This window comes from Prosopis cineraria, unplaced genomic scaffold, assembly GCF_029017545.1.
Source record: "Prosopis cineraria cultivar Desert tree isolate PC_DT_omini unplaced genomic scaffold, ASM2901754v1 PC12, whole genome shotgun sequence".
Classification (NCBI taxonomy): Eukaryota; Viridiplantae; Streptophyta; class Magnoliopsida; order Fabales; family Fabaceae; genus Prosopis; species Prosopis cineraria.
Window position 1 is genome coordinate 43,470,010 of NW_026555343.1, and position 24,578 is coordinate 43,494,587.

Here is a 24,578-nt window from a genome sequence, read left to right on the forward strand (position 1 = left end):
AAAGTAGTTAAAGTATATATTTAATTATTTAACTTTATATAATATTTTATTTTTATTCTTTAATTTTATAAAGTATTTTTTTAATTCTTTAACCCCTAATACTGTTAGTTTTATTTCAAAAAATTTTTATATTAAACTTTTTAATATTGGTAAAATATTTTCAAATATTGACATATTCACTTTAATTTTTTATTTAAATAATAATGATTGATATAAAAAAATAATTATTTAAAACTAATGATATTAAGGTTAAATGATTAAAAAGATACTTTATAAAATTAAAAGATTAAATTAAATTTTATATGAAATTAAAGAATAAAAGTATATTTTATGAAATTTTAATTTTTAAGATCCGAACCAAACATAATTTACAGGCCCGGAAAATATTACATAACAACAATAATATTCAGAAAGATGATCAAGGCAAGGCCATTGCATCCTTGCTCATATGCGTAGGGCGGCTAAAAAGTAGGGGATAATCTCCCTAAAAAGACCTAATATCTTTCACTTTTTCAAGTTTTTTACGTAGAACCTTTGCGTTCTTACCTTAATTTTAAATCCTTTTAGCATGTTTTTCATTTCGCTGGAACTGCCAAAGCCCATCTCAATTCTCATGTTATGTTGCGTCTTTTATTGACGCTTATTTCTTTTCAATTCCTATTTCCTAGTTTATTTTCAATTGCATTTTTATCCTTGCAGGTTGGGAAATTACGGTGAGAGACCCCAAGGTACTGATAATCGTTCGAAATGATATTATTTTTTAGATGAGTAACATCTTTAACTAGGCACCCACGCGCAAAATCTTGCCAATGCCAGGCATAAATATTTTATATATTTTCAGGTAAAACATATTTTATATGTTTCCAAATAGTTTACACGCACACACAAGAGCATGAGAATGGGCAGTGATGGATCCAGAAAAATTAATTTATAGGAGCAAAATTTGTACGTAAGATAAATATTAATATTAATATTAATATTATCACTAAATTAATTATAATTTTTATTAAATTATATTAAATATAAAATTTATTAATATTAAATTCTATTAAAGAACTATACATAAAATATAAAATTATAATAACATAAAATTATATCTATTCTGTTTTACATTTTAATTAATAAAACTTAAGTCTCTTGAGTTTTGATCAATAAAAGTGCGTTTAATAGATAAAGACTTAGTTCATGATCTTTTAACATTTGTCTCATACATTTAAATTTTATATGCCAATAAGATTTAATTCTTTTATATAATATACTTTTTTTATGACAAAATTTTCAATTTAAACATATAATTAGAGAAATTATTTTTTAAAACTATTGCTTCCTTCTTTTTAATTAAAACTCTTTCTATTTAAGCTTAAAACACATAAATAGGACATTGGTCAAATAAACTTTTTAAGAAATTAGTGAAATTTTTTATAGGACCACGTGAATTTTTTTTTTCTTTTTTGAGGGGGCGGGGATAGCTAAAATTTTTGAATGAAGGCAAATAAAATATTTAAATCATTATGTATATTTTTTTTGAGCTTGTGGGGGCAATTGCCCATCTATAATACAAGTAAATCCGTCTCTGAATGGGTGAATCAAATTAATGATAGAAGGCGCAAGCGCGAGGAATATGTGAGAATATATAAAACATTTAAGAAAAGCATGGTGTACGTATGATCTTATATTCTAATTTCTAAACATATATACAACTTAAAATCAAACTTGGTTTAATTTTACTCTCATAAACAACCCCCCCAACATACAGTGTACTACTAGACATTTTTAATTGAAATACATCATTAAATTACCATCATTTTTTTATATTTTTTCTTATTTAATAGAATTTCAAACTTAAAGATAAAATGTTGGATGATTTATTTATTAAGAATATTCTTTTTAAAAACTTATTAAATACACATTAAAAACTTAAAAATATCTTACATTTTAAATTTTAAAAAAATGCCTTATATTTTTTTGAATAGGGAAATATTATTATATCATTATCATTCTATATATTTCGAAAAATATTTTATATAATGTGTAAATGTATATGACTTTTTACATCAACCTCTCTCTTAAAAATTTTTCTCGCTGCATATTTTATCATTAAATTAGTTTATTAAATCGATAGAAATGCTAATCTAATGTTCATTATTGTTCAATTATAGTAAAACTGATTAACATAAAATTAAATATTTTTGCATAAAAAATATCATACAAAAGAAAAAATCTAAACTTTTCAATTCTTGACCAGCATTTTTTTTAAAATTCTGTTAGGTGTTGACTGTTGAGTATGAATGGATTATGTTAAATAAAATTGAATTTAAGAAGACTATATATAAAGGGGAATTAATAAACTCAATGATTAAAGATTTGGGGTTGTACGTTAAACTCATTTATAATTTTTCCTTGGGAAGTCTAATTGAAGGCAACAATAGATTTCCACCACACGATGCTCAATCATGCACGTCTATAACCACGGCTTCCGTATTGCTTCTTAAGCCAGCAATGTATTCCTGCTTGCCATTCTCGTTAATTAACTTGTTATTCGGGGACCTTCTTTCACTCTAAACCCTCCCTCACTCAAACCCAATAAATGAGCATTCATCACAGCAAAGGTCAACTCTCAGGCTCTTGATATTCCTTGAATTTTCAATAAATTAACAATAACGATCGAACCTCAATTTATTTATTTATTTATTAAACTGATCTCCCTTTGACAATATCAGGCCCCTCCCCCTGGCTAGGTTATCGAGAATAATCAAACCCTAACTACTTGCTCAAGGTATGAAAGGTGTCTAGTTATTGAGAAATGAGAAATATATAGGGTATGTACGTAGCAACAGATTCTTCCGAAACACAATCACACAAGAAATATATATATATATATATATATATATAAAACAATGTGAATTAGAAAACGAACACAGTTGAGTTCACCTAAGTGAGTGCTATAAATTGACGGGGGTGGCTCACCAAACGCCAGATATGGGAAGGCAGCTCGACGCGGAAAACCCAGGAGTTTGGCTAACAAGGCAATCTGATTTATGATTCTAAAAAAGATTACCCCATCAACCCCTCTCTCCCTCTCTGCCTCCATGTTCCTCAACCAATCTCATTTATTTCCCTCCATCAGTTTTGTTGCATCTCTCTCGTCTGATCTCTAGGGTTTCTCTTCTTTACTCTTAAAAGTTTCAACAACCCACCCCAGCCTTCCTTAATGCTGCATTTGACGGTTTCAGTATGAGAGAGAGACTGTGGGGGCATCGCCATGCACCAGTCTGTCCTTATTAATGCCTTCTCTCAGTCTTTTCACCTATAAAACTCTCCTCCATTAACACTCTCCAGCTGTACTCTTTTTCTCACTCTCCCTTCCCCCTTCCATGTTATGTTCTCTCCCTCTGCCCTCCATTCCTCCTGCACCTGCACTCAATCAATAATTAGTTTTGCACCGCCATGACTTTCGCCCCGGAAGCCTTCGTCCTTCGCTGTAAAGGTACCGTTTTGTTCCCCTTCTCCTCCTGACCCTACCTACTTTACTTTTCTCTCCGGCGAAGTAACAGACCTAAACTTTCCCGCAACAAGGCAGAGAATTTTCCCGGAAAGTTGCGGTGGTTTGCTTGTCACCTTGGTTTACGTCCTCTGCCAATAGGAATGGATACTTGTACGGCCCTCCTGTTTTTGACGGCTATCACGTTTTACCTTCTCTGGTTCACCTTCATCTCGCGGTCACTGCGTGGTCCACGTGTGTGGCCCTTATTGGGTAGCTTGCCGGGGTTGATTGAGAACATCGACCGCATGCATGAGTGGATCTGCGATAACCTCCGCGCGTGTAACGGCACGTACCAGACCTGCATCTGTGCGATTCCTTTCCTCGCCAGGAGGCAGGGTCTCGTGACGGTCACGTGTGATCCGAGGAATCTAGAGCACATATTGAAGGTCCGCTTCGACAATTACCCCAAGGGCCCGACATGGCACGCCGTCTTCCACGATCTGCTCGGCGATGGCATCTTTAACTCCGACGGTGACACGTGGTTGTTCCAGCGCAAGACCGCCGCCCTGGAATTCACCACCAGGACGCTCCGCCAGGCCATGGCTCGCTGGGTCACTCGAGCCATCAAGGATCGGGTCTGCGTGATCCTCGAGTCGGCTCAGAAAGAGTCCAAGTCCGTTGATATACAGGACTTGATGCTCCGGCTTACTTTCGATAATATCTGCGGCTTGGCTTTCGGAAAAGATCCTCAGACCTGTGCGCCGGGTTTACCTGAGAATGGCTTCGCTTCGGCTTTTGACCGAGCCACTGAGGCGTCCCTTCAACGGTTTATATTACCAGAGATATTGTGGAAAATCAAAAAATGGCTCCGGCTTGGAATGGAGGTAAGGTTGAGCCGAAGCATCGCTCACGTTGAGGAGTTTTTGTCCAATGTGATCGACAAGCGTAAGCTCGAACTGCTCAGCCAGCAAAAAGATGGGAATCCGCACGATGACTTGCTATCGAGGTTCATGAAGAGAAAGGAATCCTACTCGGACAACTTCCTCCGCCATGTGGCGCTGAACTTCATCCTTGCTGGACGTGACACTTCATCAGTTGCCATGTGCTGGTTCTTCTGGCTGGTTATGCAAAACCCGAGGGTTGAAGAAAAACTACTGCGTGAAATATGTACGGTCCTAATGGAGACACGTGGCGACGATGTGGAAAATTGGTTCGATGAGCCGTTGGGGTTTGAAGAAGTTGACCGTTTGGTGTACCTGAAAGCAGCCTTGTCTGAGACACTTCGTCTCTACCCTTCGGTGCCGGAGGACTCAAAGCACGTGGTGGCCGACGACGTGCTTCCCGACGGCACGTTTGTTCCGGCGGGATCGTCTGTGACGTATTCCATATACTCGGCTGGAAGAATGAGGACCACCTGGGGGGAGGATTGCCTGGAGTTTCGCCCTGAGAGGTGGCTGTCAATGGACGGGACAAAGTTCACGATGCATGATTCTTTCAGGTTTGTTGCCTTCAATGCTGGTCCGAGGATTTGTTTAGGGAAGGACTTGGCATACCTACAGATGAAGTCCGTCGCAGCGGCGGTGCTCCTCCGCCACCGGCTCACATTGGTGCCGGGCCATCGGGTGGAACAAAAAATGTCGCTCACATTGTTCATGAAAAATGGGCTCAAGGTCAACGTGCACCGTAGGGATTTAAGAGGAGTCCTGGAGAGTATACAAAGGAAAATAAGGCAGAGGGTCATGGAAAGAGTCTCATGCTATGAGATGTGATGACTTTGTGGCATCTGGTTCAATTCTAGTATATAGGAGCAAACAGAATAGATTTCTATATTTTTAAAAAGGGTATATTCATGATACCTTATGAATTCTTAATTTATATATTATAATTGCGGGAGGATGTCTTTTTGTGGGATGGTCCTGCTGGGATTTATGAATGTTCTTCGATCTATATATAGTTTCTTTGTAGAAACCTTGAAAATATTCACATCATTGTTTCTTTCTAGTTTATTTGAATACTGTTCCAAGACGAATTGCTGCTTACTATAATATTTGTTTTGTGAGTTTGTGTAAGTGTTAACTTCATGGGAAGTTTGTTGACACTGACGTGGAAATAATAATGTATTGCCTATGATGTTCCATGGTGAAAGTTGACTGTTTCTGTTTTCCGGCTGAAATATGTTTATCGTGTCTTTCAAAAGGCTCACACGGTGAGCTCCGTTAAATTGCAGAACTGGTCTGCACAAATCATCTGTGATTCATACATAGCAATGTTATATTTCAGTGAATTTGATTCCTCTATCATGCTTTTTGGCATGGGAATATTTCGTTTGAAGACCAAACACCCCCTTAAATTCCGAATTCATTCGTCAATGAACGAGTCTTTTACCTACTGCAAGCACGCATGCAGACAGAACAAAGCTAGTCTCGTATTCTGAGGTTAGATGTAAAATGTGTCCGTGAGAAAATCCTGGGATAGATTAATATGCACGAGAATGTAAGCTATCATGCAAAGGTCGAGAGACAAGGCATTTTCAAAAGGTGCCAAGTTAATCCAGGATCTCTGCAGAAACTGAAAAGGTCATTTCGCTATTTAGTGGAGGACCTAATTAAATGGCGTCTCTTCTCTTTCCCTCACGAGGTTTTAGTTTTCAATTGTCCTCAATATTTGGTTATCTGATTAAAGATTTCCTTGACTAAAAAATCTACTCTTCCTTTATGTCATTGCAATTTTGGTTAGTCCAGAACTTTCTAACCAGTTGAACAGGAATATTGCAGAAAATTGCCAATTAGATGCAATGCCATTGCCAAGCAACCTTAAAGACATCTTCCCAATCTGCAGCAATGCCAAATCACAATCTTCCTGAAAAGTGTCCCTAACAATATGACATGCTTACATGTCTCTTTATGATTCACTTGGTCAAAACATATTGGTCAAATATTTAAAATCTTAGCTTTAAACATCCGAAGGAATATACTGTATTTTGAAAAAGGACAAGCTGCAGATTTGTAAAATAGAGCAATCAATAATCAGGAAACAGTTTAGAGCCGGAGCTGAGAGACTAACAGATGGTCAGTGAAAGAGACTCACAAGTTTCTTGGTAAATTTACACTCTAAGTATGTTGGTCTTGGTAAATTAGAGTGTCTACCAAAGACAACTTAGGCAACATGTGTATTTCAGTCTTCAGCTTTACAATGGTAAACAGGTCTGGTTTGCCGATATCTTATGCTCTCCTTTATCAGCGATGAACACTTTAAATCCCCCTTTCATTTGCACTAAAATTTTTTAATATTATGAATGTTTACATCTTTTGGAATTCATATGAACCTACGAATGAAAAAAAAAAAAAAAGGAATTGGAGACAGGATGAGAAGGTAGAATTATTGTTTATATGATTCTTTCTTAATTTAAGATTTAGTTATGAATAAGCAGCCAAGGCGTTTGAGCTTAAGGAGATCTTATCCTCTCTAAATACTGTAGTAGGATGAAGATTGGGAACTCTGATTCGTGTATAATTGTAATTTCCAGTCTAGGTAAGATAGCTACTTCTTATTATTGATAAATTTGACTTGAGATTGATTTGAGAACTTTTCGTTGTTTTATTTTGTTCTTCTTCAGGTCCCACATGCTACATCAGTATGATACCATCTGATACTGAAACTACATATTTGACTGTTTGTTTATCCTAAATCCTGATAGACGATTAAAACAAAACAACAGCAATAGATCACTGCATAGTGTGGGTCCAATGACTTAGAGCTTGGTATATAGACCCGATTCTTTGGAGGATGCATCAGATTCCTGTCAAGAAAACAATAGATCAAGGTTTCAACAAGGTCCTGCCAAGAAAACAATAGATCAAGGTTTCAACAAGGTGGATGCATACACAAGTTTTATAGGAATTTAAGTTTCATAATCAGGGTAAGTGTTTTTTACTGTATAGAATCATTCAAAATGTAAGGAATCATAACTTAAGAAAATTTATATTAACACAGAACAAACCTGACTGCATGCCATGCATAGTACTGCTAAAGCAGGCGTTCTGTTATAGATCAGTTGAAGTAAAGAAGGCCGGTCCCAGAAATACAATTGATTGCATGATCTGCCGAAGTAGGTGAGATAAGCAGCAGAATTATAACAGAGATAAGAGATCTTTCGGTAAAGATTCAATCAGTAAAAGATGAGTAGATAAAGCCAATCATGTAAAGACGTGAACATGTCAGACACACATATTGATGATAGATGCCCTTAACATACTTCCATGTGTTATAATTAGATGGTTCGCCTATCATTTGAAGATCAACAAAAGAGTCCAAGAGCTACCGTTGCATGTCAAATGTTTTATTTAAGAAGAATATTCCCTTACTCATGGAAAACATGCGTAGAAAATGTGGCCTTGGAAGAATATGGTCCTATAACTAATGAACACAAATGTCATTCTCAATTGAAAAAGGAGTATGCTTTAGAGGATTGTTTGTCTTTCTTGTCTCGAATAATGACCCTTTTACGTCACTTTCTCTGATCTTTTTTTCTCTGAGAAACAAAATAATGATGCTTTCAGTTTAGTTTTCCAGGTTTTTCTTCTTTCTTCATGGCAAGATAATTGGAATCAGTTCATTCTTCCTATCTAGTAAAACTGGCAATTGATTCTGCATAAGGATGAGTGATTATATGAACTCGAATATTTGCTCTCCGTCTTAGTTTGTTGTTAGAAAAGGAAACAATTTGGTCTTCGTTATCTCTGATATGCAAGTATCTGAAATCTGATGTTGCATTTGATGGAAGCACTCGCTCTTGAGTAGTAAGCAATAGATCCCCTGCGGTCAAATTGAAGTAAAAATGTTTCTCACCTTAAACAATGGATCTGGGCCCCTTTTCTAGAATTTGGCGTTGAAACTCATAGCTAAAATGTGGAACCAAGGTTGGGTTGAGATTAAAAATCAATCAGATACCCACTTAGTCATCTGTTGCCAACCGATCACAGACACCGTATGTCCCAAGTACTCAACCTTCCATTATCCAAACGAACATATAAAAAGCTTGGCGCTTAATTGATGTTGAAACAAGATTAAGGACTGTACTAAGATGTTACAGAGGCCAACACCAAGAGCATTAATATAAGTGAAAATGGCGTGGCAAATCATTCATATCGACCTTCGGTGCGTATGAAAGGCATTAATCACGTGTCTATCTTCAGGCTGGATATGCATTTCATTTTCATTAAGAAAAATAGACTCGTCCAAAATAACTCATCCAATAGCTCATCAACAATTGGAATGGGAAAGTTATCTTTAACTGTTACAGTATTTAAAGCCCTGTAATCTGTACAAAAATGGCAGAGAAGTGTCATCTTCTTTCTTCACAAGAATGACCGGAGATGAGAAATGGAATGGAATAAAATGCATTAGGAGGGTTTTCAGTTATGCTTACTCTCTCGGTGCTTATTGGGATATTTGTGATTCCAAGAGAATTTCTTATGAAAAAACTTATATACATAACTTTATATATTTAATATATTTATTTTTAATTAAATCAAACATTTTTTTTATAAATTATTTAATTTATGATAAATTTTTATTATTAATATTATTGACATTAAAATTCACATGTCTTGATTTTATTTATAAAGATATATTAAATATATAAAATTAAGTATAAAAGCTGTCTCTAATTTCTTATCACTTGAATAGCGTTCGACAATAAAGTTAGAGTGATAGGATACTCAAACATGGCTCTTTTTATCTTTTTCGAGTGAATTTCAAACGTGGCTCCTGCACAGCTTTGAAGTGCTTGTCATTTTCTTTTTTGGGGAACAAATGCTTTTGTTGTTTAATTAAATTAAAGAGCCATTGCTTTACCCAAAAAAAAAAAGGGAAGAAAAAAGAAAGAGCTATAGGACTTCCATTCCCCAAATTTGTTGGATTTTGGGAACTGGCGTTTGGGGAACCGAAACGGTTTTCCGAACATGCATAATTTTCCTCTTCTCTCTGATTAAATTAAAAATTCATAATTATTAAAAATAAAAATAATTAAAACTTTATCTAGTGAAGCATGTAGTCACTTCTAAATCAAGCTAGCCTATCTTCATCGTTAGCATGATAGCATCAGCATTTGAATCCCGGGCACATCGGTCCAACCACTAATGTCTCGCCATGGAGACCATGAGAGACTGTCTTGAGAAGAGCAAGTAGCCAACTAGTATGAGAGAGACTCCTTAGGTATAGCCTACAACGAATGAATACATTCCCTTGAGATTATTAATTCTCAAATAATAAGTTATATTTCATTTTATGTTAATACTACTTTCATCCCAACTTATAAAATATTTTTTAAAAAAATTCACCTTCTTAAAGTATAATACATTTTGACAAAAACAAGTATTCATTAATAATATTTTTTTAATATTATCATTTTCATTATATTTTCTCTCTTTAATATTGTTTTCATAAATAAATATTAAATAAATGAAATTTTTAAAAATTCAATTTTTATTTTGAAAAAATAAAATTATAAAATATATTTAATAAACTTTATTGATATGTATAATTTTTTTTACATATCTTATAATTTAAAATAAAAGGAGTACAATATGTTCCTCAAACTAGATGCTATGCAGTCTGATTGAGTAAAGCGGAAGTTAGCGTTAAACTGGCAGTGTTACTTATTAAGACATGAGCATTAAATTATAGATCAGAGAGCAAATCAGAACCAAAGTACAAGCAATCCTTGTATTAAGAGCAATCATACAACAACTACTTGGCTTTTGCAAGCAGCCATCTCTGAGGTGGGAGTACCCTACTTCCAATCTTCCTCCATTTTAAAGAATCACATATCTCTGATTGAAGTTGTCCATTTCTGTCACGGCTGGCCATGAAATTGTCCTGCATCTTGATTGAAGCAATGCTTGCAGAAACAGACTTGCTTGTTGAGAATAACATTACTTTGGCCTCATCCGCAATGAAGCAACTTCAAAAGATGAGCAGTAGCAAAATATGGCGCCCAACATCTGACAGCTGTATTACATCACTCTAATACTCTGCTGATCCCAGACCTTGTTATCAAATGATCAGTCAAATTCTTCGGCATTATTACTGCATAGTCGATATGATACATAGTAGTGGCCACAATTCTACTACAAGATACAATTATTCACCAAAAGCTGACAACTATAAAAATAATACCCAAGATACAGTCCTACTGGGGGATTAATGGTTCATTTGTCGAGGGTCCTCTTGGATGTGTGGGCATGGCCTTTCTGGTTCCCCTTTCGTCCATAAAATCTTGAGTTCACCTCTCTTCTTTCCCAGTGACAGGAAGGTTCCTGCATTCATTATTACAGGATAAGATAAACAATGTAATTGGAACATCCCTAATTGCATCAAATGCATTCAACAGGGACTAGAACAAACTCAATTAAAGTTCACAGACCAGAAATATCCCTTATCATCATCATCATCATCATCATCATTATTTTGAAGGGGTATTATAAAAAATAGATCTCAGTTTTTTAAGAGCAAAAATCAAGTGAATTTTTCCTACAGAGATATAACAAAAGTTGTGATGCCAGGTTATAAAAAGTATCCACATGTTATGTTTCTATTAAAAAACCTTATGGCAAGTACCTGAAAACTGCACATATATTCTTTTTCTTAATTGCAGATGCACGGCTACTAAAATGGCAAAAATAACATGTTAACTTGACATCATCATAAAGTAAAGCTGATAATACTGATAATACACACCAAGTGTGAATGGGACTATATAAAGCAAAGCTGGTTGTCCATGCCCATCCATCAAGTTTAAAGCCACGTATGTGATGAGGAGACCTGATGAATCGCATTCAAATAATGATGTCAAAGACCAAGCCACTGGTCACCTCTCGCATACATAAAGATTATGTATAGAAAGAAGCACCAAATTTGTAGCAATTACGTTACAGTTTAGCATCATAAAATTGCACCTTCTTTCAATCTTTCATGTTTATAGAAGGTTGCGGCTACCCAGAAACCACATAGTCAAATTACCCCACACGCACGCGCACATATTACTAAGTAGCTTTATATATGAAAAATATCAAATAACTTGTAATAGTTCTAGACATTTCAAGGACATATGCTCTGATGAATCATTTTATACACGGAAAATTCCCAACATCAATCATATTATACCTAATCCATAAGCACTCATTGCCCACAAGAAGTATCCAGCCCGAAGTTTCTTCTTTGCCAGCCAATCGTACCTGAAAAGTTAGGAATAGAAAAAACAGGTTAACAAACCATATTAGATTTTCACATATTTTATTACCAGTATACTGAAAATTAAAAGACCAGGGAAAACACAGATTAGAGAATGATGAAACGTAAGAGCTGAATATGGCTTCCATTTAAACCTCAATGAAAATGCTACTAGCAGCCCTGGTAAGATTATGTCCCCAAAACCGATGATGCTGTAACCACCCCAAGGATCAAACAGACGTGGTATCTTGAGAAGCATGGGGATACCATCTTCTCCACTCTTATCACCCCGAGCTACCTGTACAGATTTAAACCATTATTTTTCTTTTTAAATGTGCAATGTTTATGAGACCAGATTCAAGCTCTGCAAAGGCTGATAGAGAAGTGAGAGCTTTATTTAGCACACTCACCACTATCATCACACTCTCATGGAACCACCATTTAGAAACAAACACCCATAAGATGTCATATAGGAAGGCACAACTGAGAAGAACAGTTCCAACCTGATAATATATAGAGCAAAAAGTTGATATTAAATGCCCTTGTCAATGATAAAAAATCATCAAATAGCATAGCCATTTTCACTGTTTTAATACATAAAATGCCCACATGTGCCTCTATTCTTAATTCAAAATATCACAACCTGAAGTAGGAGATTAAGCCAAAGACAAATTAATACTGGGATATGGTGACAAACGAAAAGGTATAAATAATCACCTTGAGATTTGGTATGCGGACAATCTGAAGAACAGTTATTATCAATGCAATACCCTGAAAAGAGATAGCAGAATAGAGGAAATTATGTTGTTGATTCACCCTTCAATATCCTAGAAGCACATAAAGTCGGCACTCAGGAATGGGATGTAAGCAATTAGAAAGTCTATATGTGCAGAAATTTTTCTGGGCAAAACAATACCAAAAGGAGACAAAAGTCATCATTTTAAATAATCAATAAAGAAAAGAACATGGAAATGAGAAAGGAATCAAGAAACATGAAAATGTAAGCCAACAGCAGCCATATTACAGTTTGCATTCCAAACATGTTGCAGTAAGAAATCAAGTAAAACAGAAAAGCTTAGCCTTTGGCCTAATTCCTAATTTAAAATGAAAACCAATCCATATTACAGGATCGCAGGCAGAACCTCAACTATGTAGCACCAAAACTTCACATGAATGAAAACAGCTCAGCCTTTGGTAACAAGTTTGTTTGCCTATAAGATTTAGGTCTGCGACTTGTTCACAACAAAATTTCAGTTGGTCACAGGTTCCCATTTAAAATCTATTTTGACACTCCACATCATGGAGATGATACTTATGAGGGAAAAAAATTAAGAAAACACACACACAAAACTCCAGGATTTCAATTAACTCTATGAAATGTAAACAACCATGTATTGCAAGAAAAAAGAGTGAGTGCCATCATATCATTGCTTTGGTTATTAATAATAGAAGGATATCAACTTCTGTTCCAATTTAAGAACATTCCAAGTTGTATGACACAAATGATGTTGTACAGAGTAATCTGTTACATGTAGCAGGGGAAGTGAAAGTAACAGAATTGTTCTTACGAGAATGTCTTGGCCAATCCAAGCAAGAGAGCCATGGCGATAAACTGCCCAAATCACAGCAAATGCTATGCAGAAGGGAGTAACAGCAAGTGTCAAATATGAGACAGCTCCCAGGAAGGGCACTTTAGCAAATGTTTGTCCAGCAGGTTGAAACCATCTGAAACTATAACACTTTGATGTCAACTACATATCATAAGAAAGGAATATAGTGGAATAAACATTTATCTTTCCAAGATTAATGAATGAATTCAGCTCAAATGTTCACAATGAATGTAAAATCATTTTTGACCAATGTCAAGGAGAACAAAGTGTCTAGCTAGATCTGGTTTATAGAATTATACTTTCTTTTCCTTTTCAAAGTTTAAACCTTTCAAGAAAGTACACGGAAAAACCTTGACAGCTAGATCAAGTTATTTCCCTCCCAATTTAATAGCATTTATACCCACAATAATAATAATAAACAGTCAAAAATTAATTTGAATTTTAAGAGGGGAAAAATGAAGCTAGCCAACATCATTTTTGGTCTTCAGAGATTACTATAGTCTTCTCCTTTATAATCCTCAAGCATGATAACTATTAACAGCATGATAAGATATATAACTTAACAGCTCAACCACAGTTCTACTGCAAGAGAAAAATGTTCAGATAATTAAACCCTCTAATTTGACGTGCACGGATTTGTCCCAGCAAAATTATACATATACAAATTGCATAGGAAGCAAGCATGAAGGATTTGTACCATGATAACAGAGCCACCAAACAAGTTTGCAGTCCCTGAAAGACCATGAAGAATACAAAGGTTTAGCTGTTATAGAAACAGCAAAATCATATGGCAATCCTATGATTTTAGTTTTAGCTAGAAATTTCATGCAAAAAGGTATTTGAGAAAAATTTGCAAGTCAATGAATGAGTGCTGGCATGCACAAACAAGACTTGAAACATCAATCAACCAATGGGAATCCCTAAGATCCTAACTTGGCATTGGTATACTGGGAATTAAAAACTAAATCCAGTATAGGACATCAAACAAGAAGAAATAGTGTCAGCAAACTGCAACCAAGTTCAAAATTTTTCCTTCTGATACATGTTAAGGCTCAGAAATTCTCCAGCCAGAAGAAAATGATGGCGGATATCATAATCACATTTATAGAATAAGATATGATATCTCTTAAATTTTGTATTGGTGATTGTCATTTAAAATTTTTAGATGATCCAGGGCCAACCAACATAGTTAGACACTAAGAAAAAAGACCTATGATTTTGCAGCTATCTCAGAATATGAAAAGTGTTGTGCACTTGGTCTAGGTTACTTATAAAGGAGGTTAGGATAAAAGCTAAATAACTTACCTCTATCCCACCAATGCAAAACAGAACTACAAGAACTTCAACAAACCAGAACGACATCAGCTTGTAAAGCATAACCAAGAAACATGAAGCAAAGACAACAAATAAAATTGCTGCTGAAGTACTGATTTCCACATAGCCAGTAGAACCAGCGTTCTCCACATTCTCATATTCTTCTGAGGCATCCTAAATGCATAAAAATCAACCATCTATTATCGACTAGAAAAGTAGAGTTTCATATATTAAAACAATTACATTTATAAAGAGCAAAGCTAGCTCATGTCAAATAAGAATAAAATTTTCTTCAAGGGAGCCTCCCAATATATATGCAAAGAAGCATGGGAGCTTTATTCTTTGCTGGGTTTATTCTCTTCAATGTTTCTTCTTTGTGCCTTTGCTAGAAAAACATCATATTCTCGTTTTTCATTTTGATAGAAGAAGAAAATTTATTGGAGAAGATTGGAACGAATAACAAGAGAAAAGGATAAGAGCATAAGATATATTCTTAAATATCAGATATTTTCTTCAAATAAACAAGGATATATAAAAACCAAACAGGGGGAAAAGTAGTGTCAGCAGTGGTCAACAATTTCTCCGCATGTCCCTTAAAGAAACCCCTCTAAATACCCTTAACTGTCTCCACTTTTTTGTATGCTTCTCTTCTAATATCATTTCCTATTTCTTTTAATATGAATAAAGTAAGCATGGGAAAAAACTAGGCAACCTTTAATAGCTTCTCCTGCTCAATTGCTGATTCTCTGGCAGTCCATGCAGACCAATAAGAAGCACAAAGAATGGTACCAAAAGCCATAAGCCATAAAAACACTTCAGCAACATCGACCAAAGGACGCAGCGGAGAATACAACTGCACAGACACTTAGGAGCAGGAATTGAACATCCAGCAGCGCAAAGGATACCAAGAAATACAAAAAGCTAAATCAGTTATAGGAAAAAGGGATAACCAATTACATAACAATATGCATATATGCACAAATATATAAGTAAACCATACCTATGGAGTTGTTTTTTATATGCTCTTCCATGTTCACTCCAGCATCTTGTGGAAGCATAACAGCAGGTATCTTAATATCAACATCCGTTTCATTCTCTTCACAAACCATCTTGAAAAGTTCTGCCCAACAAGGAAATGGCAGTCTCTTCAATCAAACAGAATATAAAAAACTACCACCCATTCCAAGATTTCCTCTATTTTTTTACAATGAACACAAATTATTTAAAATTCTCTGCAAATTTGACCCCATAATCACTCCTAAAAATAAAAATCAGTCATGGAAAAATGAAAATAAAATGAACTAGAGGTCTGAAAATGTATTTAACAAGTAAAACAATCAAACACCTGTACGGTAATTTATAATGAGGATGGCTGAAGCTCCAGCATCATCAGCTATATTTGCCTTGTCTGTGAAACTACATTGTCCCCGGCGCACCAAAATGACCTCACCAGTGAGCTACCAAAAGTTCAAGGCAGTCCAAATTACAAATTAAAAAATTAATATTAATAATTAAAAAGATCAGAAAAATTTCAAAGCTTCTAATTTGGACATCAATGCTTCACCTGTAGGAGAAGTTGCATTTGGTAAGTTCAGAAGCTTAAAATTATCATACCTTATTCTTAAGCTTTGTACAACAATCAGGAGGATCAGCAATGGCAACTCTAGTATGGTTGGCACGTTTTTCTTTTGATTCCAGTGTTGGGCCAAATCGTGCACCAACACCAACGTATTCTTTGTTTTCTACACCATCAATCCAAGTAGGAACTTTGACCTATAAAGAGAATTAGGTCCAACCAATCAAAGATAAACCCTTCATTTTTTTTTTAATCACAATGAAGCAACAGGCATCACAATAGTTTTCTACATGTCTGGGAAGATAAAAAAACTAACATTAGTACATAATACATAGTACATCTAGTCTTAAATATAAGTCACAATAAACCACCTCACCAAAATTAAGAAAACCTGTTAAAGATAGTTTAACTTCCTAAATTTGTCCCAAATTGCAATTACTTTACAAAGCTGTCCCTAATAAACGGTTTACCTTCAAACATAAATTCAATTATCCTTAATCTCTTCACTGATCTCTCACTCATTGACACAAGGGGTATTTATAGGAAGAATCATTTATGATCCATACATTCTAACATATAATTTATATTTCGGACCACAAGAACTCTCCATTAAGTGACTTGTATTGGAAACCAAAGGAAGTATGGTTTTTCAGAGTTCAACCAGGCTCTTCCACACAACAGCTACAACAACAACAACAAAAGTCTTATCCTACTAAGTGAGGTTAGCTACGAGGATTGCATGATGTCATTATGTTATGTCCAAGGCCAATTCTTCCAATAAGTCATTAATCGAGAGATCTGGATTAATGACTTCTTTAAGTGCCCTTCTTGATCTCCCTCTACTTCTCTTGATAGGGTTAAGGTCTATCTGCTCACCCCTCCTTAGTAGTGCCTCCATTGGCGTTCTATGCACATGGCCTAAGTACTTCCACACTTCAATAGGGATACCATCAGGTTATTGGCTTTCCATTGTCCATTTTCTGAGGAGCTTCTTTAACTTCACCAGCCCAAATTCTGTGGTATGAAGCCCATTCTATTCACTTTCATGGATTGTTAAATCTTCCATATCTATAGTTGACCCCAGTCCATCATTGAAAAGTTTGTAAAAATAGCCCTCCCACTTCTCTTTAATAGCTTCACTTATAACCAAAACATTTCCGTCTTCATCCTTCATACATTTGACTTGGTCTGAATCTCTTGATTTCTTTTCCCTAATCTTCGCAATTTTGTAAATATTTCGTCCTCCATTCTTGATCCATAAATTCTAGTAAAACTCATCACATGCTTCGGATTGATTGCAAGTCACTCACAACTTTCTTAGTCTACCTTCTAGCTAATCAACAAATTTCCCAATTTTTATCATCGTTGCACAGGTGCAGAACTTCAAAACACTCCTTTTTTTGGTGAGATGAAACACTCCTTTTTGTATTTGACCTTTTCTAGCACACTTTCATTCTACCACCAAGATTCCTTATCTTTAGGTCCAAAACCTTTTGACTCATCCAAAATTGTCTTTGCAACCATCCTAATCTTCTTAGCCATCTCATCTAACATGACCTTTGCACTTCCTTGTGACTCCCAATCACTTTCCTCCGTCAACTTTCTTTTAAAAATTAGTTGGTTCTCTCTCTTTAGCTGCTGCCACTTGATCTCAGGGTCAATAACTTGTCAACACTTCTGTATTCAGCTCTTAACACACATGTCAAGGACCATGGCCCTATGTTGTGTACTTGTGTAGTCAATGCCTCTCCCAGGATCACTCTGCAGTCTTTACAGGAACTTGTATCTTGATTTTTTTTTTAACTAAAGAGAAGTCAATCTATGATCTTGAGATGCCACTCTTGAGTGTGATTAAAAGTTCCTCCTGTTTCTTAAAGCAAGTACTGACAATCTTAAAATTATATGCCAACGCCACTAATAAGTCGAGAATAGATTGCTCTTCTTTTGCTCCCTAAAGCCAAAACCGCCATGACCTCCCACATATCATCCCACCTCCTTCCCAACATAAACATTTAGGTTCCCACCAATGAAAAATCTTTTGCTCTTGTGGAATTCCTCGCATCAAACCCTGCAAATCTTCCCACAACCTTCCTTAAGAAGTGTTTCCATCCCCCCCTCTCTTTTTTTGCAATCAAATTTGATTAAGTTTTAAAATTCAAAATTTCCCCTTTTTTCCACGGATAAGTAGAACATGGAAGAGAGCCAGTGACCAAAACAGCGAATGGTACAACAAAACAAGACAGGAAAGACACATGACAATCTCTAAGTAGTATCCAGAAAAGAAGTTCACCAGGATCAATCTCAATTGCAAAAGAAACAATGTTGCGTGGTTGTTTAAAATGCAACAACAACGACAACAAGAAGCAAAAAGAAAAATGTTATCACAACCCGATTAATGTTATCATGCAAAAGATGTTTACTAAAGAAAGCTGTTCCTGAATCATATAACCTAGATCTCCATAAAAACGCTATAACTAGGCAAAAAAGAACGATTCTACCAAAAAAAAAAAAAATTATGCCCCGCAGAATAACTCTTCTTCTGGGCTTCATTTAGTAGCATGAAAACTTACAGAAATAAGTCAGTGAAGGGGAAATCTATAAAGCAGTTGAAAATTAAATGAGCATTTCATAATCCAAAACAGAAAAGAGCATTTTAATTGAGAATACACAAGAAAACCATTAAGGGATGCAAAAAGATAGCACTTCAGAGACAAAGCTAGAACCAGAAACAGCACACGTCTCTTTCTAAAAAGTTAATTCAACCCGACTCCCCAATTTTCCTCTAAAAGAAGAACATAGAGAGGGGTTGGATTTCCGCGTTCTTTCTTAAAATCCTCTTCACGATCCTTCAGTTTCATGAAAACAAGCAGAAAGTCCAGGATCATAAAGCACAGAGCATGACATTTTATGGTTACCGAATAAAACTAGAAATCAAAGTTCAGTACCAGAACAAAGTTGTTTTCACAACCAGGCCTCCTCGGAGCAACCCGATCAGGATGGACTATATCCCCAGCTATTCCCAAAGTCACAGAGAGCAGGAAGACAGAGCCTACAGTATATAGTATAGTTGGAAGTGAACCCATGGCAGTTTTTTTTTTTTTTGGAGGAAATTGAGGAGAAACAGAAGGGTTTTAAGGTGTGTGACAGAAAGATAGTAGGGGAATTTCTGTTTTTGTGGGAGAAAGAGAAGCACTAAGCAAGAGACGAGAAGGAAATGGAAGCGATGGAGGCTGGAGGGAGGAAGCGAGAGAAGATAACAAAGATTTCGTTTTTGTCACTGTAAATATTGATGTTACTTGTCGTTAGTAGAAAGGAAAGTAAGGGTGACACTGCATTGTAACTGATAAACTGGAATTTCTTCTGCTTTTTACAAGATACCCACAAGCTGATACCACGCACGAAGTCCACACGCCATGTGAGAGATGACTTGACGCAGGAGGTGGGAAAGACTGGAAAATATGAGAAAGGAAAATGACATTCACGGACTACTGAAGGAAGATCCACTCAAGGACCTGAATCTTTTAAGAATATAAGAATGACAATAAAATTAGGAAGAATGATATTAAAGTCACACATAAAGGAATTAATTACTGCAAGATTTATTATAACTGAATTAAATTGTATTAACAATACATCCACTCAAGGACTGAATCTTTTAAAAATATAAGAATGACAATAAAACTAGGGAGAATAATAAAGTCCCACACAAGGGAATTAATTACTGCAAGGTTCATTGACAATTGAATTAAACTGTATTGACAACACAATCAGTTGTCAATACAGTTTAGTTCAGTTGTCAATAGACCTTACAATAATTAATTTCCTTATGTAGGCCCTAGCTGTAATTCTCCCATAAAACTATAAGGAAAAATGACAATTAGGTACCTCCTAAGATCGTCAATTACAAGTAATGATATTAAATTATTAAAATCTCAATAATAAACTATGATCCTTATTTGAAATTAAAAGCATACATAGTTTTATAAGATTGTCCTCCACTAAATTTAAAAAACAATTAATAGAGTTATTTTTGTGCGCAAAAATTCTTCTCCCCTCTTCAAAAACTACTATGGTCGCTTTCAATCCTAGTTTTCACTAGAGTGTATTGTCATTTGATAATTTATAGGTACATGCTTTGCTTTTTTTTTTCCTTGAGTTTTACATTTCTCCCTCTTCTCTATCTTTATTATCGGAGAGTTGTGATCATCTCTACTGTATCGAAAATAAATGCTCCATTTTACACATGATCTGTTGTTTCTCCTATAAAGCTAGCAAAAAAGTAATCTTATAGATGATTTTATACACACACACATATAGATATACATATAAATGAAAATATGAGAGCATTGTGAGTTCTGACAAAGACGGTGTTGAAAAAAATTGAGTGAAAAGAATTATGTTATTTCTTGCTTATCATCAAGATGCAAAATTTTGCTTTTGTGATGAAAAGTGTGTCAATGTTTAAAAGTGTAACATGAATGTCAAATTGTTGAAGCCATAATAAGGATTACTAAAAGGATATTTCTAAAGTAATAAAATTTTATGTTGCTTTTTGTTCTTCCAAATTTTATTCCCATATGACAAGTACTTGAAGTATTTTATTATTTTTATATTGAAAGACATTTTATAAAATATTCACAAGGAAATATGACTTATGAAGGCAGGAGATCAATTGCTTTATTGATTAGAGAAGGAATAAATCATCAAGAGTTGTTAAGAATGGTATCATCACTAACAGGAGTCAAAAATATTGTAGCTGGCTTGAAATTTATAGTATAATGATGAAGAAGAACACACACACTTTTAGATGATGAAGGAGTACAATATTTGATAAAGTGCAATGATGAGTTTGCACACGTTGTTCTTAGTTTTTTGGGAAGTAGACTGCATAACTATTTTTAGGTAAATGGTAAGAAAGGATTTTTTGTGTACAAATAGATGCAAATATAGTGTATATGTACTTAAATTAGTGTAATGTAATGTTGATATGCCTATTTCAAGTTTAAATATGTGCAACTATAATTGCTTTGATAACATGACACTACTAAAATAATTAACATGGCATGGGAATATTATTAATTGCAATTGAGAAATCAAAGAACAATAGTTGGAAATGGATTATCTTCCAATATGAAACAAATTAAATTTTAAAACTTTCTAAAAGCACTTATGAATATAGAATAGTCACTTGAGAATTTATAACATTACTCCAAAATATGAAACCCAATAACTTGAATTTTTATGCTTGTTAATATATAGGTAGATCGCTTAAAAAATAAAGACATGACACTGCTAAAATAACTAACATGGTATAGAAATATTGTTAATCATAGTTGGAAAACCAAGAAACCACACTTGAAAATTTACCCAAGTCACTTGAAAAATTAAGATAAACCATTACTAAATAAAATGAGAGTCACTTAGAGATTTAACAATAAATACTTGGGATTAACTGCTATATCATTTACATTGAGCAATAGAAAATGCTTAACTTTACAAAATTTGAATTTACATCATATATATAACCAAACATCACTTGTGAAAATAGATATTACATTTGTTCAATCCATGCTTTCAATCTTGTGCTGATTATTTATTGTTATGACCTTCTTATTATCATTTCACTCTTAGAATCTTTTTTTATTTCCTTTTCCTCTTCTTCATCATCTTTATCTAATTCTCCTTCTTGTTCTTCTTTTTCATCTTCTCCTTATTCTCCGTACTGTTCTTCCTTTTTCATCTTCTTCTCTTCTTCTTTTTCATCTTACGATTCTCCTTCCTCTTCTTTTTCATCATTTTTTGTTTCTAAATATGCATCCTTTTCATCTTTGTCATCATGTTTTAACTCTTCCTCATGTTGCTCTTCAAGTCTTCATCCTCATCTTTTTCAACTATTTTCTTGTTATCTTTTACTTGGAGCTTAAGGAGTCTTTATGAAATTTCACATGTAAGTTTTACTAAATCTCTTAGACATTCTCCTACACATGGAAAGAACATAGGTAAAAAAAAAATACTACTGAATATATCTAACATCACTAATGAATTCACATGATAAAACTATTGAATTCACCTTATATCAAATTTGATTCCTTAAATCACTACTGACATACTATAGTCATACTATTGAAAATATAACTAAAAATTTGACTAAAAAAAGATGAGTCTATCTATCATTTTGTAGACAAAGATATTAACAATAGCTTGATGATGATGGTGAGTAGGGACGAATCCAGAAACCATAGTATGGGGGGCCATAACTAAAATTTTATCAAATATATAGGGCTAACATTAATTTTTACTTTTTTCTCAAACAAAATTATACCTATTTTTTTAAAAAAATTTTGAAGCATGGGGGACCACAACCGCTGTTGACCCCCTTATAGATTCATCACTGATGGTAAGGGTCATAATTCCCTCATATTGATCAGTATCCAAGACCCAAAACCATTATGCTTCCCTAATCTTTGCCTCAAAAGCACACATTACTTTCTAGAATATTACAACAAAATAAAAGGTTGAAAAAAGGAAAAGGGAAAACAAAAGTTGAGAACGTTACCTAGATATGAAGAGTAGAGCAGTATAAAGCAATAACAAGTGGATTAACTAACATTAAAGGAAGGACGATGTCTGAATGGAGCAACAACATCTGTGCAGTGCAATGACGAATGCCAAACAATCTTCAAGAATCGTTGGTAACTATGATGATGATTAAAACAAAAGAAGCATGTTAGAGAGTAAAAAAGGGAACAAAGGCATTAGGGCAATGTAATATTCTAAATTCTTATTTGAAAATTAAATACTAATTAAGGATAGATTAGTAAATTAGTAGATTAATTAAGTTAATAGTAGTTTGGATGGTAAATTGACATTTTGATTTGTTAGACAATTGCATGATCAAAATCGAATGGAAGAATTGCAATCCAGAGTGAATTTGTGCATTACAATGAGAATTCTATTACTGTGCGATGCATCGCAATATATGCATGATGCAGTACAGCATATAGGTCAAAATTTGACTTTTTATAAAAAGAGCAGCTTATGGTTTCTAAAAGGAAAAGGGAAAAGAACGTGAAAGAGGAGGAGGAAGGAGTGATCTCTACTAGGGCATGCAACTTTGGTCACTTGAGAGTTAGTTTTAACTTATTATTTATCGAATAAGTTTCGTATCTCCTGCTCTCCTATTCTATTCTAATTTCTTTTAGTTTGAGATATGGAGAAATTGAATTAGATAGTTATGAGGATTATTTTTTGACTCACTAGCAGTTAAAGGGTTATTAAGAGTTAAACTATAAATTTGTAATTGGTTTGGTGATTAATAGTTGAGCTTTAAAGTTATAGGCTCAATTTAGGCTAAATTGAGAAGTTTAAAAGTGTGAAAAATATTGTGTGGATTGTATGGAAGCTAATAGAAATTATAAAAGGTTTATGAGAGGTGAATAGGACTTAAGGTTATTTAATGAAAGGAATTAGAAATCTAATTTAGTTTAATTGTGATAATAAGTACTTATGGTCAATTTTTAATTGACATATAGTGTTAAATTATGTAGATTGATGTGACTCACTAGTTATTTTGAGTAGTTGATAGCAAAAGTATAAAGAGTACCATGGGTAACCTTTATAGAAATAAAAGAGTTGAGGTTACCAAATAATTCATTCTATCTATTAGCTTGTTAAATTGTTCACAAGTTGTTTTTCAATAGATATAATATGGCATGAGGTGATTTATAATTGCATGATTTGAAATTGATAAAAGTGGAAAATAGTTTTGAAATATAACCCAAAATTACTATTTTAGTAGTGTTAAAGTCAAATTAGAAATGAATTGTAAATAGAAATAAAATATAGTAATTATATTTATATGTATATAAAAACACATGATCATGATAGAGGGTGGAAGTTCACCCTAGGTAGAGTAGTGTGAAAGTACATATGGCATTATTGATATACTCTCCTTAGTTCCTGAAGGGGTGCAATGTTAGAGAATTTATCTCCTTAGTGCCTAAACAGGTACGGTGTTAAAGATTTTTCTCCTTAGTATCTATGTGATTCGACGTTGGAGTAACAACACCCCAATTGCGTATGATAAGGGAATCTATAGTCTGAAAATGAGATAGAATAACTTTTGCCAAGTAGTTTTACCATGGAGGGAAGCTCGGATCAGTTTATACAAAATTCATCTAATGGAGCATATAAATTTAATCGAGATGGATATAGAGGTTTAGTTGGACAAGATAATCGTGCATGCAATTATGATTATTTATGAACATGGGTGTGTGTGTGTGTGACTAAAAATAATAATTTTTTATTTACTTGTGTATAGTTTTACTTATTAATAGATGGATTTGGATTATTTTAGTTATTG

At 34.3% G+C, this 24,578-nt stretch overlaps 2 protein-coding genes across 2 annotated transcripts; one reads left to right on the top strand and one right to left on the bottom strand.

Annotated features, from left to right (window-relative positions):
* The first annotated feature begins 2,975 nt into the window (after positions 1–2,975).
* LOC129287656 (cytochrome P450 86A8-like) lies at positions 2,976–5,513 on the top strand. The gene has a single exon (XM_054923878.1). The coding sequence runs from the start codon at positions 3,646–3,648 to the stop codon at positions 5,251–5,253; it is 1,608 nt and encodes a 535-aa protein (XP_054779853.1). The 5' UTR covers positions 2,976–3,645; the 3' UTR covers positions 5,254–5,513.
* Positions 5,514–10,119: 4,606 nt separating this feature from the next.
* On the bottom strand, positions 10,120–19,606 carry LOC129288457 (signal peptide peptidase-like 4). The gene is made up of 14 exons (XM_054925041.1): positions 19,162–19,606; positions 16,255–16,413; positions 15,986–16,097; positions 15,641–15,760; positions 15,353–15,504; positions 14,632–14,814; positions 14,024–14,058; positions 13,285–13,447; positions 12,434–12,487; positions 12,127–12,219; positions 11,872–12,014; positions 11,651–11,721; positions 11,225–11,308; positions 10,120–10,803 (listed from the first exon to the last, which is right to left on the bottom strand). The coding sequence occupies exons 1-14, from the start codon at positions 19,297–19,299 to the stop codon at positions 10,688–10,690; spliced, it is 1,623 nt and encodes a 540-aa protein (XP_054781016.1). The 5' UTR covers positions 19,300–19,606; the 3' UTR covers positions 10,120–10,687.
* Positions 19,607–24,578: the final 4,972 nt, after the last annotated feature.